Below are 16,917 nucleotides of genomic sequence, written 5' to 3' on the forward strand. Positions count from 1 at the left end.
GCCAGGGGATGGTCTGGTTAATATAGCACTGTGTCATGCCAGGGGATGGTCTGGTTAATATAGCACTGTGCCATGCCAGGGGATGGTCTGGTTAATATAGCACTGTGTCATGCCAGGGGATGGTCTGGTTAATATAGCACTGTGTCATGCCAGGGGATGGTCTGGTTAATATAGCACTGTGTCATGCCAGGGGATGGTCTGGTTAATATAGCACTGTGTCATGCCAGGGGATGGTCTGGTTAATATAGCACTGTGTCATGCCAGGGGATGGTCTGGTTAATATAGCACTGTGCCAGGGGATGGTCTGGTTAATATAGCACTGTGCCAGGGGATGGTCTGGTTAATATAGCACTGTGCCAGGGGATGGTCTGGTTAATATAGCACTGTGCCAGGGGATGGTCTGGTTTGTGTGGAAGATGAGGTTGCTGATGTTTCCATTTTTATAATAGTCAGCAAAAGGTGTCTCTTGATTTTCCGTAAGGAGCTTCATTTTGTGCTCTTTTCGTGTTTTATCATTCTCTACATACACAGGGTACTGTATTTTAATTACCTCTGAACAGCGGGAGGCAGCTTCTAAGGCCTCTCCATTTGGTTGGAGTAGACTGTGCGACTCTCCTGCCATTGTTGGGCTAAAGGGCTTTGACACCTCTCACTTGACACGTCAGTGCTAATTGTTGTATCAAGCTTGGCAGCCTTAATTTAGCATTCAGTCCTTATAAAGTAATGTAATGTATTTCTCTCCCTCTCTCTCCCTCCCTCTCTCTCTCTCTCCCCGTCCCTCTCCCCCTCTCCCTCTGTTTGTGGAGTGTGTGTAAATGTAAACAGGCCAATACTCCCACTAACATACCAGCACTTCTCAGGAAGAGAGATTAGAAGGACATAAAGAAACAAGGGAGGTTGTACATGTCAGGCAGAGGAGGGAGCCACAACAAACAGGACAAATCTAGCTAGTAGACATGTGTAAACATATCTTCCCCATGCCAATAAAGCCCTTAAATTGAAATTGAATTGAATTGAGAGAAAGAGAACACACACAAGGTTGCAAAGTCCTGAACATTGTGCCTGAAAAGGTTAAGTAAGGTATTCTATGTGTTGTGTCTGGGCTGTGTTCTCAAGCTAATGCCTAGGCTTTAGCTCAGCAGGCTTGCACAGTATTGTGGCACACTGATAACCCAGGGGTTCAAACTCAGTCAGTCACATACAGTATCATCATGTCTATGAATATAGCAACATAGGTGTGACAATGGCTGTGTGTCAATAGAAAGTTAGCTGACATTCCTATCAGCCTCTTACAGGCCTTGGCTTGTCATTACAGTGTCCCCTTGGCTTGTCATTACAGTGTCCCCTTGGCTTGTCATTACAGTGTCCACTTGGCTTGTCATTACAGTGACTTTTTCCACATTTTGTTACATGACAGCCTTTTCTAAAATTGATCAAATAATTTTTCCCCCTCATCAATCTACACACAATACCCCATAATGACAAAGTGAGAACAGGTTTTTAGAAAATGTTGCACATTTAGTAATAATAAAAAAAAGAAATGCCTTATTTACATAAGCATTCAGACCCTTTGCTATGAGAATCGAAATTGAGCTCAGGTGCATACTGTTTCCATTGATCATCCTTGAGATGTTTCTACAACTTGATTGGAGTCCAACTATCGTAAATTCAATTGATTGGACATGATTTGGAAAGGCACACACATGTCTATATAAGGTCCCACAGTTGACAGTGCATGTCAGAGCAAAAACCAAGCCATGAGGTCGAAGGAATTGTCCGTAGAGCTCCGAGACAGGATTGTGTCGAGGCACTGATCTGGGGAAGGGTACCAAAATATTTCTGCAGCATTGAAGGGCCCCAAGAACACAGTGGCCTCCATCATTCTTAAATAGAAGAAGATTGGAACCACCAAGACTCTTCCTAGTGCTGGCCGCCCGGCCAAACTGAGCAATCGGGGGAGAAGGGCCTTTGTCAGGGAGGTGACCAAGAACCCGATGGTCACTCTAACAGAGCTCTAGAGTTCCTCTGTGGAGATGGTAGAGTAGCCAGACGGAAGCCACTCCTCAGTAAAAGGCACATGACAGCCCGCTTGGAGTTTGCCAAAAGGCACCTAAAGACTCTCAGACCATGAGTGTTACGTTCTCCAGTTTCTGTGTTGTTGTGGGTTTGTATGTGTGTGTATTTCAGGAAATTGCTTCCTGGATTCTAAGCAGCTGATTGGTTGGCCCAATCGCAGATTGGAGCTCTGACCCCTCCCTCTCGTTAGGGGATCCAGCTGTCTCGGCAATTACCAACACCTTCTCCAGCTTGATAAAAGCTTGTGTTCCTTTGTCAGAAGAGAGCTTCTTTTTATGTCCTGTGTTGATTGTTGTGGTGGTCAGTAAAAGTTTTGTGGATATTATTTTCTAGCCGCTCCTTCCGAGGTATGTGTATGACAATAGGACTTAGTGTTTTTGGTTATTGAAATTTTTCACTTAAATTATTGGTAAATTATTCTGTTTCATTTGTTGGGGGTGTTTAGGCAAGAGGCCTGCGGGCATACATAACCCGTAGTATTTAATCTGTCTATGCACACTAGGTAAGACCTGTGCGGACCACCTGTATTTTGGTTAGCGCGCCAGGTGGTGCTAAAGGTTAGGTAAGTAGTGGTAAGGCAGGTAAGGTAGGAGAGGGGACTCTTTAATTTTTACTTCTTTGCTTTGGTTCCATCCAGCCCCTTTTCCCCACTTTACCGTGTTAAGGAGGAATAAATCCCCCGTAAACGGTATTTTTCTCTGCCTCTGTCGTCCTTCCCCGCACCTACGATCACATACTTTTTTTCACTCCACAGGGAGTTGAGATGTAGCAGTGTGCTGCGTTCCCTCCTCCAAGAGGCGTACGTAACATAACAGGTGCTCATCCGGGATCATTAAATCCACAGGACCCCGCTGCTCTGAGCTCTCTGTGATTGGTGATTGAGGCGTGGTGGTAAGGTTGTGAGTTTGGGTGACTTACTTAGTTTACGTGTGTTCAATAGGCTGCTGTGTACAAAATGGCTGCCTCAGCCGTCTCCAATTTTATTGAAGTGCCCTCTGTTGATCGGTTGGTGGGGTTGTGTAAAGTAGACCTTTGCGCCATAGCTGACCATTATGGACTCTTCAACCCTGAAAGGCTGAGCTTTTGGTGCTAGTCAAGGAGGGTTTAATGGGGAAAACATTTTCTCGTTGAAAGATGAGCAGAGGGAGGCTTCAGGAGAGGAGATGTGTAGACCTTCCGATGTCAAGTCGGAGGACGGCGCGGAGGAAGGGGTTGCTCGTACCCCCTTTACATTGCCCCGATTCAACCCTTTATCTTCTGCTCCAGGTGGTTCAGACGGGACTGCTAGGTTAAAGGTGAGGCTGGCCCATTTGGATATGGAGCTAAAAGATAAAGAGTGAGTTAGACAGCTGGAGTTTGATTTAGAAATTAGGAAAATGGAAATAGAAGCTGACAAGGAGGTGAGGATCCGACAACTGGAGCTAGACGCTGGCTCTAGTGCGACTCCACAACCTGCCCATCATCAAGCCCACTTCGAAGTGAGTAAAAATATAGCTTTAGTCCCTCCATTCCGAGAGTCGGAAGTTGATTCCTATTTCTCTGCATTTGAGCGTGTGGCCGCTGTGCTGCATTGGCCACTCAAGGTTTAGCCGCTCCCGTTGCAATGTAAATTGTCTGGGAAAGCCCAGGAAGTAGTCGCTGCTCTCTCCCTGGAAGACAGTTTACAGTACGATATAGTTAAAACAACCATGTTGCGGGCTTATGAGCTTATAGGCAGCGCTTCAGGAACCACAAAAAACCCTCTCACCGTACTTTTGTTGAGTTTGCTAGGGACAAAGAGTCTCTGTTTAATCGCTGGTGTTCAGCCAGTAAAGCTAACACCTTTGCTGATATTCGGGAGTTGATGCTGTTGGAGGATTTTAAAAGCAACCTGCCTAATAGAATTGTAGCTCATTTAAATGAACTGAAAGTGGCGACATTGGCCCAGGCAGCAGTGTTGGCAGATGAGTACGCTTTGACACACAAGACTGTCTTTGGTGCGCCTCGTTTTGAAGGCCGAAAGATTACGTCGTCAGTGCTGCGTTCGGGTAATTTTTGTCCTCCGACGACCCTAAGCCTTCGCACATTCACATCCGTGAATGTTTTTACTGTCACCAGAAGGGTCACGTGATTGCGGACTGCCCGGTTTTGAAAAATAAACCGAAACAGTCCCTATAACCATCCCCTAAATTAAAAAGTGAAAGTTTAGTTGTTTGTGGCTCATCCGTTGGACCGAGATATTGATTCAGCATTTGAGAAACCGGATCCTGTCTCTGCTCTGTTTATATCTGCCGGTTGTGTTTCCTTAACTGGAGAACAAGCTGATCAAAAGCCTATACGAATCTTATGAGACACTGGGGCGGCGCAGTCAGTAATGGTTACTGATGCTTTACCCTGGTCTCCTGAAACGTATTGTGGCTCACATGTCACATTACAGGGGATAGAGACAAAAACAGTACCTGTACCATTACACTGGGTCCACTTAGTGTCAGACTTGGTATCAGGACGTTTCCGTGTTGGTGTAGTGGAAGGAGTAAATGGAGTCACATTGCTACTAAGGAACGATATCGCTGGTGGTAACGTGACTCCTGTGTTAGAAGTAGTAGACAACCCAGAAATCAAAACTGCAGATGATAAATTGGTTCAAGCACTTCCCCATGTTTTTACTGCTTGTGTGTTAATGAGGGCACAATCTCGCATGCTGGGAGATGTGGTGGATTTGTCTAGTTCCATTTTTGAGAATATTGAGGTAGAAGACAATGCACCGAGTAGTCCTTCTGCAAGGCCGACGGTTTCTACCTTCCCTGCACCTACGATCACATACTTTTTTTCACTCCACGGAGAGTTGAGATGTAGCGGGGTGTTGCGTTCCCTCCACCAAGAGGCGTACATAACAATGGGAAACAAGATTCTCTGGTCTGATGACACCAAGATTGAACTCTTTGGCCTGAATGCCAAGCGTCACGTCTGGAGGAAACCTGGAACCATCCCTACGGTGAAGAATGGTGGTGGCGGCATCATGCTGTAGGGATGTTTTTCAGTGGCAGAGACTGGGAGACTAGTCAGGATCGAGGGAAAGATGAACGGAGCAAAGAACAGAGAGATCATTGATGTAAACCTGCTCCTGAGCGCTCAGGACCTCAGACTGGGAAGAAGGTTCACCTTCCAACAGGACAACGACCCTAAGCACACAGCCAAGACAACAAAGGAGTGGCTTCGGGACAAGTCTCTGAATGTCCTTGAGTGTTCCAGCCAGAGCCCGGACTTGAAACCCATTGAACATCTCTGGAGAGACCTGAAAATGGCTGTGCAACGACCCTACCCACCCAACCTGACAGAGCTTGATAGGATCTGCAGAGGAGAATGGGAGAAACTCCCTAAATACATGTGTGCCAAGCTTGTAGCATCATACCAAAGATGACTTGAGGCTGTTATCGCTGCCAAAGGTGCTTCAACAAAGTATTGAGTAAATGGTCTGAATACTTATGATTATGTTTTTTTTATTACATTTTTTGGGGACAAAATGTCTAAAAACCTGTTTTTGCTTTGTCGTTATGGGTTATTGTGTGCAGATTAATGAGGGGGAAAACAACTATTTAATCAATTTTAGAAAAAGGCTGTAACGTAACAAAATGTGGAAAAAGTCCAGGGGTCAGAATACTTTCCGAATGCACTGTCCATAGACATGGAATCACTGGCCACTTTAATAATGGAATACAAGTCACTTTAACAATATTTACATACTGCTTCACTCATCTCTAATGTATATACTGTATTTTATTCTACTGTATTTTAGTCTAATTTTGAAATATTTCTTAATTCCATTCTTTACGTTTAGATTTGTGTGTATGGTTGTGAATTGTTAGATACTACTGCACTGTTGGAGCTAGTAACACAAGCATTTCGCTACACACGCAATAACATCTGCTAAATATGTGTATGTGACCAATAACATTTAATTTGACTTTCAGTGTCCCCTTGGCTTGTCATTACAGTGCAATTGTACCAGGCTGCCATACTACTCTCCTACTGGAATCCAATTGGACCACACACACGCATACACAAAATGGTGTGAAAGCCTGGCCAGCCCTTTAAAGTGATAGCTGTTTTTGGTGTTTGTCCACCGTCACTCCATTAGCTGAACACACAAACCAGCTCTACAGAGCTCAGATGGATTCACAGTGGCCTTGATGTGGTCAAACTCTCATGGGAGGCCAGGTAAATGAGTCATTTTGTAATTGAGTGTGTGTAATTTTGTGAGTATGTATGAGGGGTAATGGGTGGGACAAAGGTGTGTTTGCATCCTCTATGTGTCATGGAACATCGTCAAGATGATGAAAACATCTGTGATGTGTTGTTTGCTGTAGGGCAGGGGTGTCAAACTCATTCCATGGAGGTCCTGTTGTCTGCTGGTTTATGGTTTTTCCTTTCAATTAAAACAACCGTTTGAGGGGAGGGGAGTTCCTTACTAATTAGTGACCTTAATTCATCAATCACGTACAAGGGAGGAGCGAAACCCTGCAGACACTCGGCCCTCCGTGGAATGAGTTTGACACGTGTGATGTAGAGAATTCATCCTCAGTCACAGGTCACGTGACACCTTCAGGGGATTCATCCTCAGTCACAGGTCACGTGACACCTTCAGGGGATTCATCCTCAGTCACAGGTCACGTGACACCTTCAGGGGATTCATCCTCAGTCTCATGTCATGTGACACCTTCAGGGGATTCATCCTCAGTCACATGTCACGTGACACCTTCAGGGGATTCATCCTCAGTCACAGGTCATGTGACACCTTCAGAGGATTTCTCAGTCACAGGTCATGTGACACCTTCAGGGGATTCATCCTCAGTCACATGTCACGTGACACCTTCAGGGGATTCATTCTCAGTCACAGGTCATGTGACACCTTCAGAGGATTTCTCAGACACAGGTCATGTGACACCTTCAGGGGATTCTAAAACGGTTGTATTAACACATGATCTTAACCTTTCTTTCCTTCATCCTACTCTCTTTCTCCCACTCCCTCCGTGTCTCTCTCTTTCTCCCACTCCCTCCGTGTCTCTCTCTTTCTCCCACTCCCTCCCGTGTCTCTCTCTTTCTCCCACTCCCTCCCGTGTCTCTCTCTTTCTCCCACTCCCTCCGTGTCTCTCTCTTTCTCCCACTCCCTCCGTGTCTCTCTCTTTCTCCCACTCCCTCCCGTGTCTCTCTCTTTCTCCCACTCCCTCCGTGTCTCTCTCTTTCTCCCACTCCCTCCCGTGTCTCTCTCTTTCTCCCACTCCCTCCCGTGTCTCTCTCTTTCTCCCACTCCCCTCCGTGTCTCTCTCTTTCTCCCACTCCCTCCGTGTCTCTCTCTTTCTCCCACTCCCTCCGTGTCTCTCTCTTTCTCCCACTCCCTCCATGTCTCTCTCTTTCTCCCACTCCCTCTGTGTCTCTCTCTTACTCCCACTCCCTCCGTGTCTCTCTCTTTCTCCCACTCCCTCCCGTGTCTCTCTCTTTCTCCCACTCCCTCCGTGTCTCTCTCTTTCTCCCACTCCCTCCGTGTCTCTCTCTTTCTCCCACTCCCTCCCGTGTCTCTCTCTTTCTCCCACTCCCTCCGTGTCTCTCTCTTTCTCCCACTCCCTCCCGTGTCTCTCTCTTTCTCCCACTCCCTCCGTGTCTCTCTCTTTCTCCCACTCCCTCCGTGTCTCTCTCTTTCTCCCACTCCCTCCGTGTCTCTCTCTTTCTCCCACTCCCTCCCTCTCTCTCTTTCTCCCACTCCCTCCGTGTCTCTCTCTTTCTCCCACTCCCTCCCGTGTCTCTCTCTTTCTCCCACTCCCTCCCGTGTCTCTCTCTTTCTCCCACTCCCTCCCGTGTATCTCTCTTTCTCCCACTCCCTCCCGTGTCTCTCTCTTTCTCCCACTCCCTCCCGTGTCTCTCTCTTTCTCCCACTCCCTCCCGTGTCTCTCTCTTTCTCCCACTCCCTCCCGTGTCTCTCTCTTTCTCCCACTCCCTCCGTGTCTCTCTCTGTCTCCCACTCCCTCCGTGTCTCTCTCTTTCTCCCACTCCCTCCCGTGTCTCTCTCTTTCTCCCACTCCCCTCCGTGTCTCTCTCTTTCTCCCACTCCCTCCCGTGTCTCTCTCTTTCTCCCACTCCCTCCGTGTCTCTCTCTTTCTCCCACTCCCTCCCGTGTCTCTCTCTTTCTCCCACTCCCTCCCGTGTCTCTCTCTTTCTCCCACTCCCTCCCGTGTCTCTCTCTTTCTCCCACTCCCTCCCGTGTCTCTCTCTTTCTCCCACTCCCTCCCGTGTCTCTCTCTTTCTCCCACTCCCTCCCGTGTCTCTCTCTTTCTCCCACTCCCTCCCGTGTCTCTCTCTCTCTCTTACTTGATGATTTGTTTGGGGATGGACGAGCGGCGCCGGGTGACCAGTTTGGGGACACAGGAGCTCCTGCGGAGTACAGACACCCGTCGGGGGCCCCTCTGGCCCTTATGAGGGACCGTGTTGACCCACTTGAAATGCACCCTCTTCCCACTACACACACCAGATGGGGGGAAGACGGGAGGTAGGTAGGCAGAGAAGGAGAGAGAAGGAAAACATACAGAGAAAGGAGAGAGAGTGGGAAGTAAAAGAGAGGAAAAATATTTTTTTAAATAGTATAAAGTTCAGATCAGCTGGAAGAAGAGTCAGTCAGTAAAAGTTAGGGTTTAGAAAAGATATTCAGGGCATGCAGAAATCATAGTAGTGAGCAGTTAAGCAAGGATAGTTGATGGTGTGGTGTGTGATGCAAGCATGTGTGTGTGGTCTCACCTCTTGATGGTCTCTGTGATGGAGGGTTGGCGCTGCAGAGGGGGTCGGAGATAATTGCTGGGGTCAAAGGTTGCGATGCCTGATTGTGTGATCTCACAGGGCACGCTCACACTGTGCAGGAACCCCTGCCTCTTCACCGGCTGCAACACACACCAGACAACAAAAAGTTATTTCTCCTCAATAGCTCAGTGGATTTACTGTAGCTGGTGTACACTGTAATGCATCTATTGAAACTGTATGTAGGCCAGATTACAGTACCTCTACCTGTATGTAGGCCAGATTACAGTACCTGTATGTAGGCCAGATTACACCACCTCTATGTAGGCCAGATTACACTACCTGTATGTAGGCCAGATTACAGTACCTGTATGTAGGCCAGATTACACCACCTCTATGTAGGCCAGATTACACTACCTGTATGTAGGCCAGATTACAGTACCTGTATGTAGGCCAGATTACACCACCTCTATGTAGGCCAGATTACACTACCTCTATGTAGGCCAGATTACACTACCTCTATGTAGGCCAGATTACACTACCTCTATGTAAACCAGTTTACAGTGCCTCTACCTGTATGTAGGCCAGATTACAGTACCTGTATGTAGGCCAGATTACAGTACCTGTATACAGGCCAGATTATAGTAACTTTATCTATGAATGTGTGTGCTGTACCTGTATAAGTGTGTTTTCGGTGTCTATCGATTTGCATTGTATCTGTAACATAAGGTGTGAGTGAGTGAGTGTCCAGAAAAGAGCCCTAACCTTCCATAACAAAGTCATCACCTACAGTGAAATTAACCAGGAGAAGAGCCCCCTAAGTAAACTGGTCCTGGGGCTCTGTTCACAAACACAAACAGACACCAGAGAGCCCCAGGACAGCAACACAATTAGACCAAACCAAATCATGAGAAAACAAAAAGATCAGTACTTGACACATTGAAAAGAATTAACAAAAACACTGAGCAAACTAGAATGCTATTTGGCCCTAAACAGAGAGTACAGTGGCAGAATACCTGACCACCGTGACTGACCCAAATTTAAGGAAATCTTTGACTATGTACAGACTCAGTGAGCATAGCCTTGCTATTGAGAAAGGCTGCTGTAGGCAGACCTGGCTCTCAAGAGAAGACAGGCTATGTGCACACTGCCCACAAAATGAGGTGGAAACAGAGTTGCACTTCCTAACCTCCTGCCAAATGTATGACCATATTAGAGACACATATTTCCCTCAGATTACACAGATCCACAAAGAATTAGAAAACAAACCTAATTTTGATAAACTCCCATATCTATTGGGTGAAATACCACAGTGTGCAATCACAGCAGCAAGATGTGTGACCTGTTACCACAAGATAAGGGAAACCAGTGAAGGACAAACATAATTGAAAACACAACCTATTTTTATGTTTATTTATTTTCCCTTTCAACAATTGTCCGGACCTCTGGCCTGTTGTCCGGACATCTGGCAGTCTCTATCAAATCAAATCAAAGTTTATTTGTCACGTGCACTGAATACAACAGGTGCAGACCTTACAGTGAAATGCTAACTTACAGGCTCTAACCAATAGTGCAAAAAAAAGGTGTGTGCGTGTGCGTGTGCGTGTGTGTGTAGGTAAGTAAAGAAATAAAACAACAGTAAAAAGACATTTGAAAATAACAGTAGCAAGGCTATATACAGACACCAGTTAGTCAGGCTTATTGAGGTAGTATGTACATGTAGATAAGTTTAAAGTGACTATGCATATATGATGAACAGAGAGTAGCAGTAGCGTAAACGAGGGGTTGGCGGGTGGTGGGTGGTGGACGCAATGCAGATAGCCCGGTTAGCCAATGTGCGGGAGCACTGGTTGGTCGGCCAAATTGAGGTAGTATGTACATGAATGTATAGTTAAAGTAATTATGCATATATGATAAACAGAGAGTAGCAGCAGCGTAAAAGAGGGGTTGGGGGGGGCACACAATGCAAATAGTCTGGGTAACCATTTGATTACCTGTTCAGGAGTCTTATGGCTTGGGGGTAAAAACTGTTGAGAAGCCTTTTTGTCCTAGACTTGGCACTCTGGTACCGCTTGCCATGCGGTAATAGAGAGAACAGTCTATGACTGGGGTGGCTGGGCTCTTTGACAATTTTTAGGGCCTTCCTCTGACACCGCCTGGTGTAGAGGTCCTGGATGGCAGGTAGCTTTGCCCCAGTGATGTACTGGGCCGTACGCACTACCCTCTGAAGTGCCTTGCAGTCAGAGGCTGAGCAATTGCTATACCAGGCAGTGATGCAACCGGTCAGGATGCTCTCGATGTTGCAGTTGTAGAACCTTTTGAGGATCTCAGGACCCATGCCAAATCTTTTTAGTTTCCTGAGGGGGAATGGGCTTTGTCGTGCCCTCTTCACAACTGTCTTGGTGTGTTTGGACCATTCTAGTTTGTTGTTGATGTGGACACCAAGGAACTTGAAGCTGTCAACCTGCTCCACTACAGCCCTGTCGATGAGAATGGGGGCGTGCTCAGTGCTCCTTTTCCTGTAGTCCACAATCATCTCCTTAGTCTTGGTTACGTTGACGGATAGGTTGTTATTCTGGCACCACCCGGCGTGGCAGGCGTGTTGCTACCTACCGTCACACTCTATGGGGGTGCCACAGGGTTCAATTCTCAGACTCTTTTCTCCGTATATATCAATGATGTCGCTCTTGCTGCGGGTGATTCTTTGATCCACCTCTATGCAGGCGACACCATTTTGTATACATCTGGCCCCTCTTTGGACACTGTTTTAACCTGCTGGGGTGTAGGGGGCAGTATTTTCACGTCCGGATGAAAAACGTACCCAATTTAAACAGGTTACTACTCTGGCCCAGAAACTACAATATGCATATTATTAGTAGATTTGGATAGAAAACACTCTGAAGTTTATCAAACTGTTTGAATGATGTATGTGAGTATAACAGAACTCATATGGCAGGCAAAAACCTGAGAAAAAGCCAACCAGGGAGTGTGGAAATCTGAGAATTGTAGTTCCTCTTTTGAATCCCTATCGAAACTACAGTGTCTGTGGGGTCACGTTGCACTTCCTAAGGCTTCCATTGGCTGTCAACAGCCTCAGTAAATGAGTGGACTGCCTGAGGACAAAGGGCTTGGTGATGAGCGAGCCCGCCAGCGCGCCCACTCCTTATTTTTCTTCTTGAATGAATACGCTATTGTCCGGTTGGAATATTAGCGACGTTTTATGTTAAAAATACCCTAAGGATTGTAAACAACATTTGACATGTTTCAACGACCGGTAATGGAACATTTTGACTTTTCGTCTCTGGTACTGCACTCGCGCGTTATGCCTTTGGATAGTGATCTGAACGCACGAACAAAACGGAGGTATTTGGACATAAATATGGAGTATTTTGAACAAAACAAACATTTCTTGTGGAAGTAGGAGTCCTCGGAGTGCATTCTGACGAAGATCAGCAAAGGTAAGAGAATATTTATAATACTAATTCAGAGTTTTGTTGATCCCAGAACTTGGCGAGTAGCTGTATAGCTTGCTTCGATGGCTGAGCTATGTACTCAGAATATTGAACAATGCGCTTTCTCCATAAAGTTATTTTGAAATCTGACAAAGCGGTTGCGTCAAGGAGTAGTGTATCTATAATTCTTTCAATAACTGTTGTACATTTTATAAAAGTTTATGATGAGTATTTTTGTAAATTGATGTGCACATTCACCGTCAGTTTTGGTGGGAATACATTTTCGGAACATCACGCGCCAATGTAAAATGCTGTTTTTGGATATAAATATGAACTTTATCGAGCAAAACATACATGTATTGTATAACATGAAGTCCTATGAGTGCCATCTGATGAAGATCATCAAAGGTTAGTGAATATTTTAGCTGTACTTTTGGTTTTTGTGATGCATGTCCTTGCTTGGAAAATGGCTGTGTGGATTTTCTTGTGAAGTTTATGTCCTAACATAATGTCATTTTATGCTTTCGCTGTAAAGCCTTTTTGAAATCGGACAATTTGGTTAGATTAACGAGAGTCTTATCTTTAAAATGGTGTAAAATAGTTGATTGTTTGAGAAAATGAAATTATGAGATTTTTACTGTTTTTATTTCGCGCCATGCTATTTCACTGGCTGTTGAATAGTGTGGGACATTCCCCAACCAGAAACCATGGATTGATGGCAGCATTCGCGTAAAACTGAACGCGCGAACCACTGCTTTTAATCAGGGCAAAGTGACCGGAAACATGACCGAATACAAACAGTGTAGCTATTCCCTCCGCAAGGCAATCAAACAAGCTAAGCGTCAGTACAGAGACAAAGTAGAGTCGCAATTCAACGGCTCAGACACGAGAGGTATGTGGCAGGGTCTACAGTCAATCAAGGACAACAAAAGAAAAATCAGCCCTGTCGTGGATCACGATGCCTTGCTCCCAGACAGACTAAACAACTTTTTTGCTCGCTTTGAGGACAATACAGTGCTACTAACACAGCCCGCTACCAAAACCTGCGGGCTCTCCTTCACTGCAGCCAACGTGAGTAAAACATTTAAACGTGTTAATCCTCGCAAGGCTGCAGGCCCAGACAGCATCCCTGGCCGCGTCCTCAGAGCATGCGCAGACCAGCTGGCTGGTGTGTTTACAGACCTATTCAATCAATCCTTATCCCAGTCTGCTGTCCCCACATGCTTCAAGAGGGCCACCATTGTTCTTGTTCCCAAGAAAGCTATGGTAACTGAGCTAAATGACTACCGCCCTGTAGCACTCACTTCCGTCATCATGAAGTGCTTTGAGAGACTAGTCAAGGACCATATCACCTCCACCCTACTTGACACCCTAGACCCACTCCAATTTGCTTACCGACCCAATAGGTCCACAGACGACGCAATCGCCATCACACTGCACACTGCCCTAACCCATCTGGACAAGAGGAATACCTATGTAAGAATGCTGTTCAACGATTACAGCTCAGCATTTAACAACATAGTACCCTCCAAACTCGTCATTAAGCTCGAGACCCTGGGTCTAGACCCCGCCCCGTGCAACTGGGTCCTGGACTTCCTGATGGGCCGCCCCCAGGTGGTGAGGGTAGGTAACAACATCTCCACCCCGCTGATCCTCAACACTGGGACCCCACAAGGGTGCATTCTCAGCCCTCTCCTGTACTCCCTGTTCACCCACGACTGCGTGGCCATGCACGCCTCCAAATCAATCATCAAGTTTGCAGATGACACTACAGTGGTAGGCTTGATTACCAACAACGATGTGACGGCCTACAGGGAGGAGGTGAGGGCCCTCGGAGTGTGGTGTCAGGAAAATAAACAGCCATCACTAACATTGAGTGGCTGCTGCCAACATAGACTCAACTCAAGCCACTTTAATAATGGGAAAATTTATGTAATCAATTTATCACTTGCCACTTTATATTATTTATATTAGATAATGTTTACATAACCTACATTATTCATCTCATATGTATATACTGTACACTATACCATCTACTGCATCTTGCCATCATGATGTAATCAGATGTATCACTAGCCACCTTAAACAATGCCGCTTTATATGTTTTCATACCCTACAATACTCATCTCATATGTATATACTGTACCCTATACCATCTACTGCATCTTGCCTATGCCGTTCGGCCATCACTCATTTATATATTTTTATGTACATATTCGTATTCATTCCTTTACACTTGTGTGTACAAGGTAGTTGTTGTGGAATTGGTAGATTACTTGTTAGATATGACTGCATGGTCGGTACTAGAAGCACTAGCATTTCGCTACACTTGCATTAACACCTGCTAACCATGTGTATGTGACAAATACATTTGATTTGATTCTTGACTTCGGCGATGTCATTTACAAAATAGCCTCCAACACTCTACTCAGCAAATTGGATGCAGTCTATCACAGTGCCATCTGTTTTGTCACCAAAGCCCCATATACTACACACCACTGCGACCTGTATGCTCTTGTTGGCTGGTCCTCACTACATATCCATAGCCAAACCCACTGGCTCCAGGTCATCTATAAGTCTCTGCTAGGTAAAGCTCCGCCTTATCTCAGCTCACTGGTCACCATAGCAACACCCACCTGTAGCATGCGCTCCAGCAGGTATATTTCACTGGTCATCCCCAAAGCCAACAACTCCTTTGGCTGACTTTCCTTCCAGTTCTCTGCTGCCAATGACTGGAACAAATTGCAAAAATCACTGAAGTTGGAGACTTATATCTCCCTCACTAACTTTAAGCGTCAGGTGTCAGAGCAGCTTACCGATCGCTGCAGCTGTACACAGCCCATCTGTAAATAGCCCATCCAACCAATAACCTACCTCATCCCCATATTTGTTTTTGTTTTTCTGCTCTTTTGCACACCAGTATTTCTACTTGCACATCCTCATCTGCACATATTTCACTTCAGTGGTAATTGCTAAATTGTAATTACTTCGCCACTATCGGCCTATTTATTGCCTTACCTCCTTACTTCATTTGCACACACTGTATACAGAATTTTCTATTGTGTTATTGACTGTACGTTTGTTTATGTGTAACTCTGTGTTGTTGTTTTTGTCACACTGCTTTGCTTTATCTTGGCCAGCTCGCAGTTGTAAATGAGAACTTCTTCTCAACTGGCCTACCTGGTTAAATAAAGGTGAAATAAAATAAATAATTAAATAAATAACTATTTGCGCATCATTACAACACTGTATTTAGATATAACATGACATTTGAAATGTCTTTATTCTATTGGAACTTCTGTGAGTGTAATGTTTACTGTTCATTTGTTATTGTTTATTTCACTTTTGTTTATTATCTATTTCACTTGCTTTGGCAATGTAAACATATGTTTCCCATTCCAATGAAGCCCCTTAAATTGAATTGAGAGAGATCGAGAGAGAGGTGTTTCATCATACCTGTATTAATGTTAAGGGCTCATCCAGGGACAGCTGTGGGGGGATGTCCACTCTGAGCCATGGAGGTTTCTTCCTCTGCAGACTGCTGCTCTCCTGGGGCTGGCCCGGCTCAGCCATGCTCTCTACCGCCCCCTACTGCGTTACGCCTGCCAGCTGGAGACACAGGGAGAGGAAGGAGAGATGTGAGACAGAAGTTCAGAATGCACACACAGTAGCCGTACTACAGATAAACCCAGCGATCTGACTCAGAGTGGAGCGCATTGAGCAGCTTTATTGAATACTTTTCATGATTGGGTAATTCCATAATCCTAATGCTGCCAGCGCAACCCGTCACAAACAGACAGACTGCCCTCTAAACTGGACATACCCTGCCCTGTGTCCACTGTCTGTCTGCCCATCTGGACACAGCCTCAGATTTAGGCTTTAGAGCAGTCTGCTCTGGGCTGTCTTCATGTATATTCACGGCCTTTCTTCCATTCTGTGTAGTCATATGTCTTTGTGTTGGGTGTGCTCTCCCTGTACCACTGCATGACCAAGGCAGACCTATGATTTCCATGGACAGTGTTTTTGAAGTCTTTGTACTACTATAAACTCCCACAAGGGGGCAGTGATTGCCTCTAAAACTTCTCCCCAAAAAATGTATTTACTGTTAGTCTTTGAACTTGTCCACCTCTGCGTGGGGGGTGGCTGAGGATGTTTACACACACACACACACACACACACACACACACACACACACACACACACACACACACACACACACACACACACACACACACACACACACACACACACACACACACACACACACACACACACACACAACCTTTATACAGTAAACCTCTAACAAGCTGCTAATCAAGGCCAACCCCTGGAAGCAGCCATCAACACCGGAACCGCTGCATCAAAGGACCAGTCTGACTCAAGTATAATGAGGGGTTCAGCTCCACACATATAGTACTGAGGAATCCTGTGGACAGAACCACAGAGAGGGATTGATTGGTATACTGTACACATACAATTCAAACCTAAACCCACACCGTCTACAGACTGGCAAGGGGGTTCTCACTAAGGAGTTGACTAAGATATTACTTGCCATGTGTCAATAGCTAGGATATGATCTTTGATGTAAGCCTTAGGCAAATTTGTATTGATATAATCATTCATCCAT

At 45.7% G+C, this 16,917-nt stretch overlaps 1 protein-coding gene across 1 annotated transcript in view; it reads right to left on the reverse strand.

Annotated features, from left to right (window-relative positions):
• Nucleotides 1–16,917, reverse strand: part of rhbl4 (Rhomboid-like protease 4) — an 81,393-nt gene that overhangs the window by 22,940 nt on the left and 41,536 nt on the right. Inside the window, exons 2-3 of the mRNA XM_014207861.2 lie at nt 15,747–15,899; nt 8,842–8,981 (exon numbers count right to left, since the gene is read on the reverse strand). Coding sequence (XP_014063336.1) covers nt 8,842–8,981; nt 15,747–15,863 — 257 coding nt within the window. The 5' untranslated portion in view covers nt 15,864–15,899. The remainder of the gene's footprint in view (nt 1–8,841; nt 8,982–15,746; nt 15,900–16,917) is intronic.

Source organism: Salmo salar, chromosome ssa01 (assembly GCF_905237065.1).
Source record: "Salmo salar chromosome ssa01, Ssal_v3.1, whole genome shotgun sequence".
Taxonomy (NCBI): Eukaryota; Metazoa; Chordata; class Actinopteri; order Salmoniformes; family Salmonidae; genus Salmo; species Salmo salar.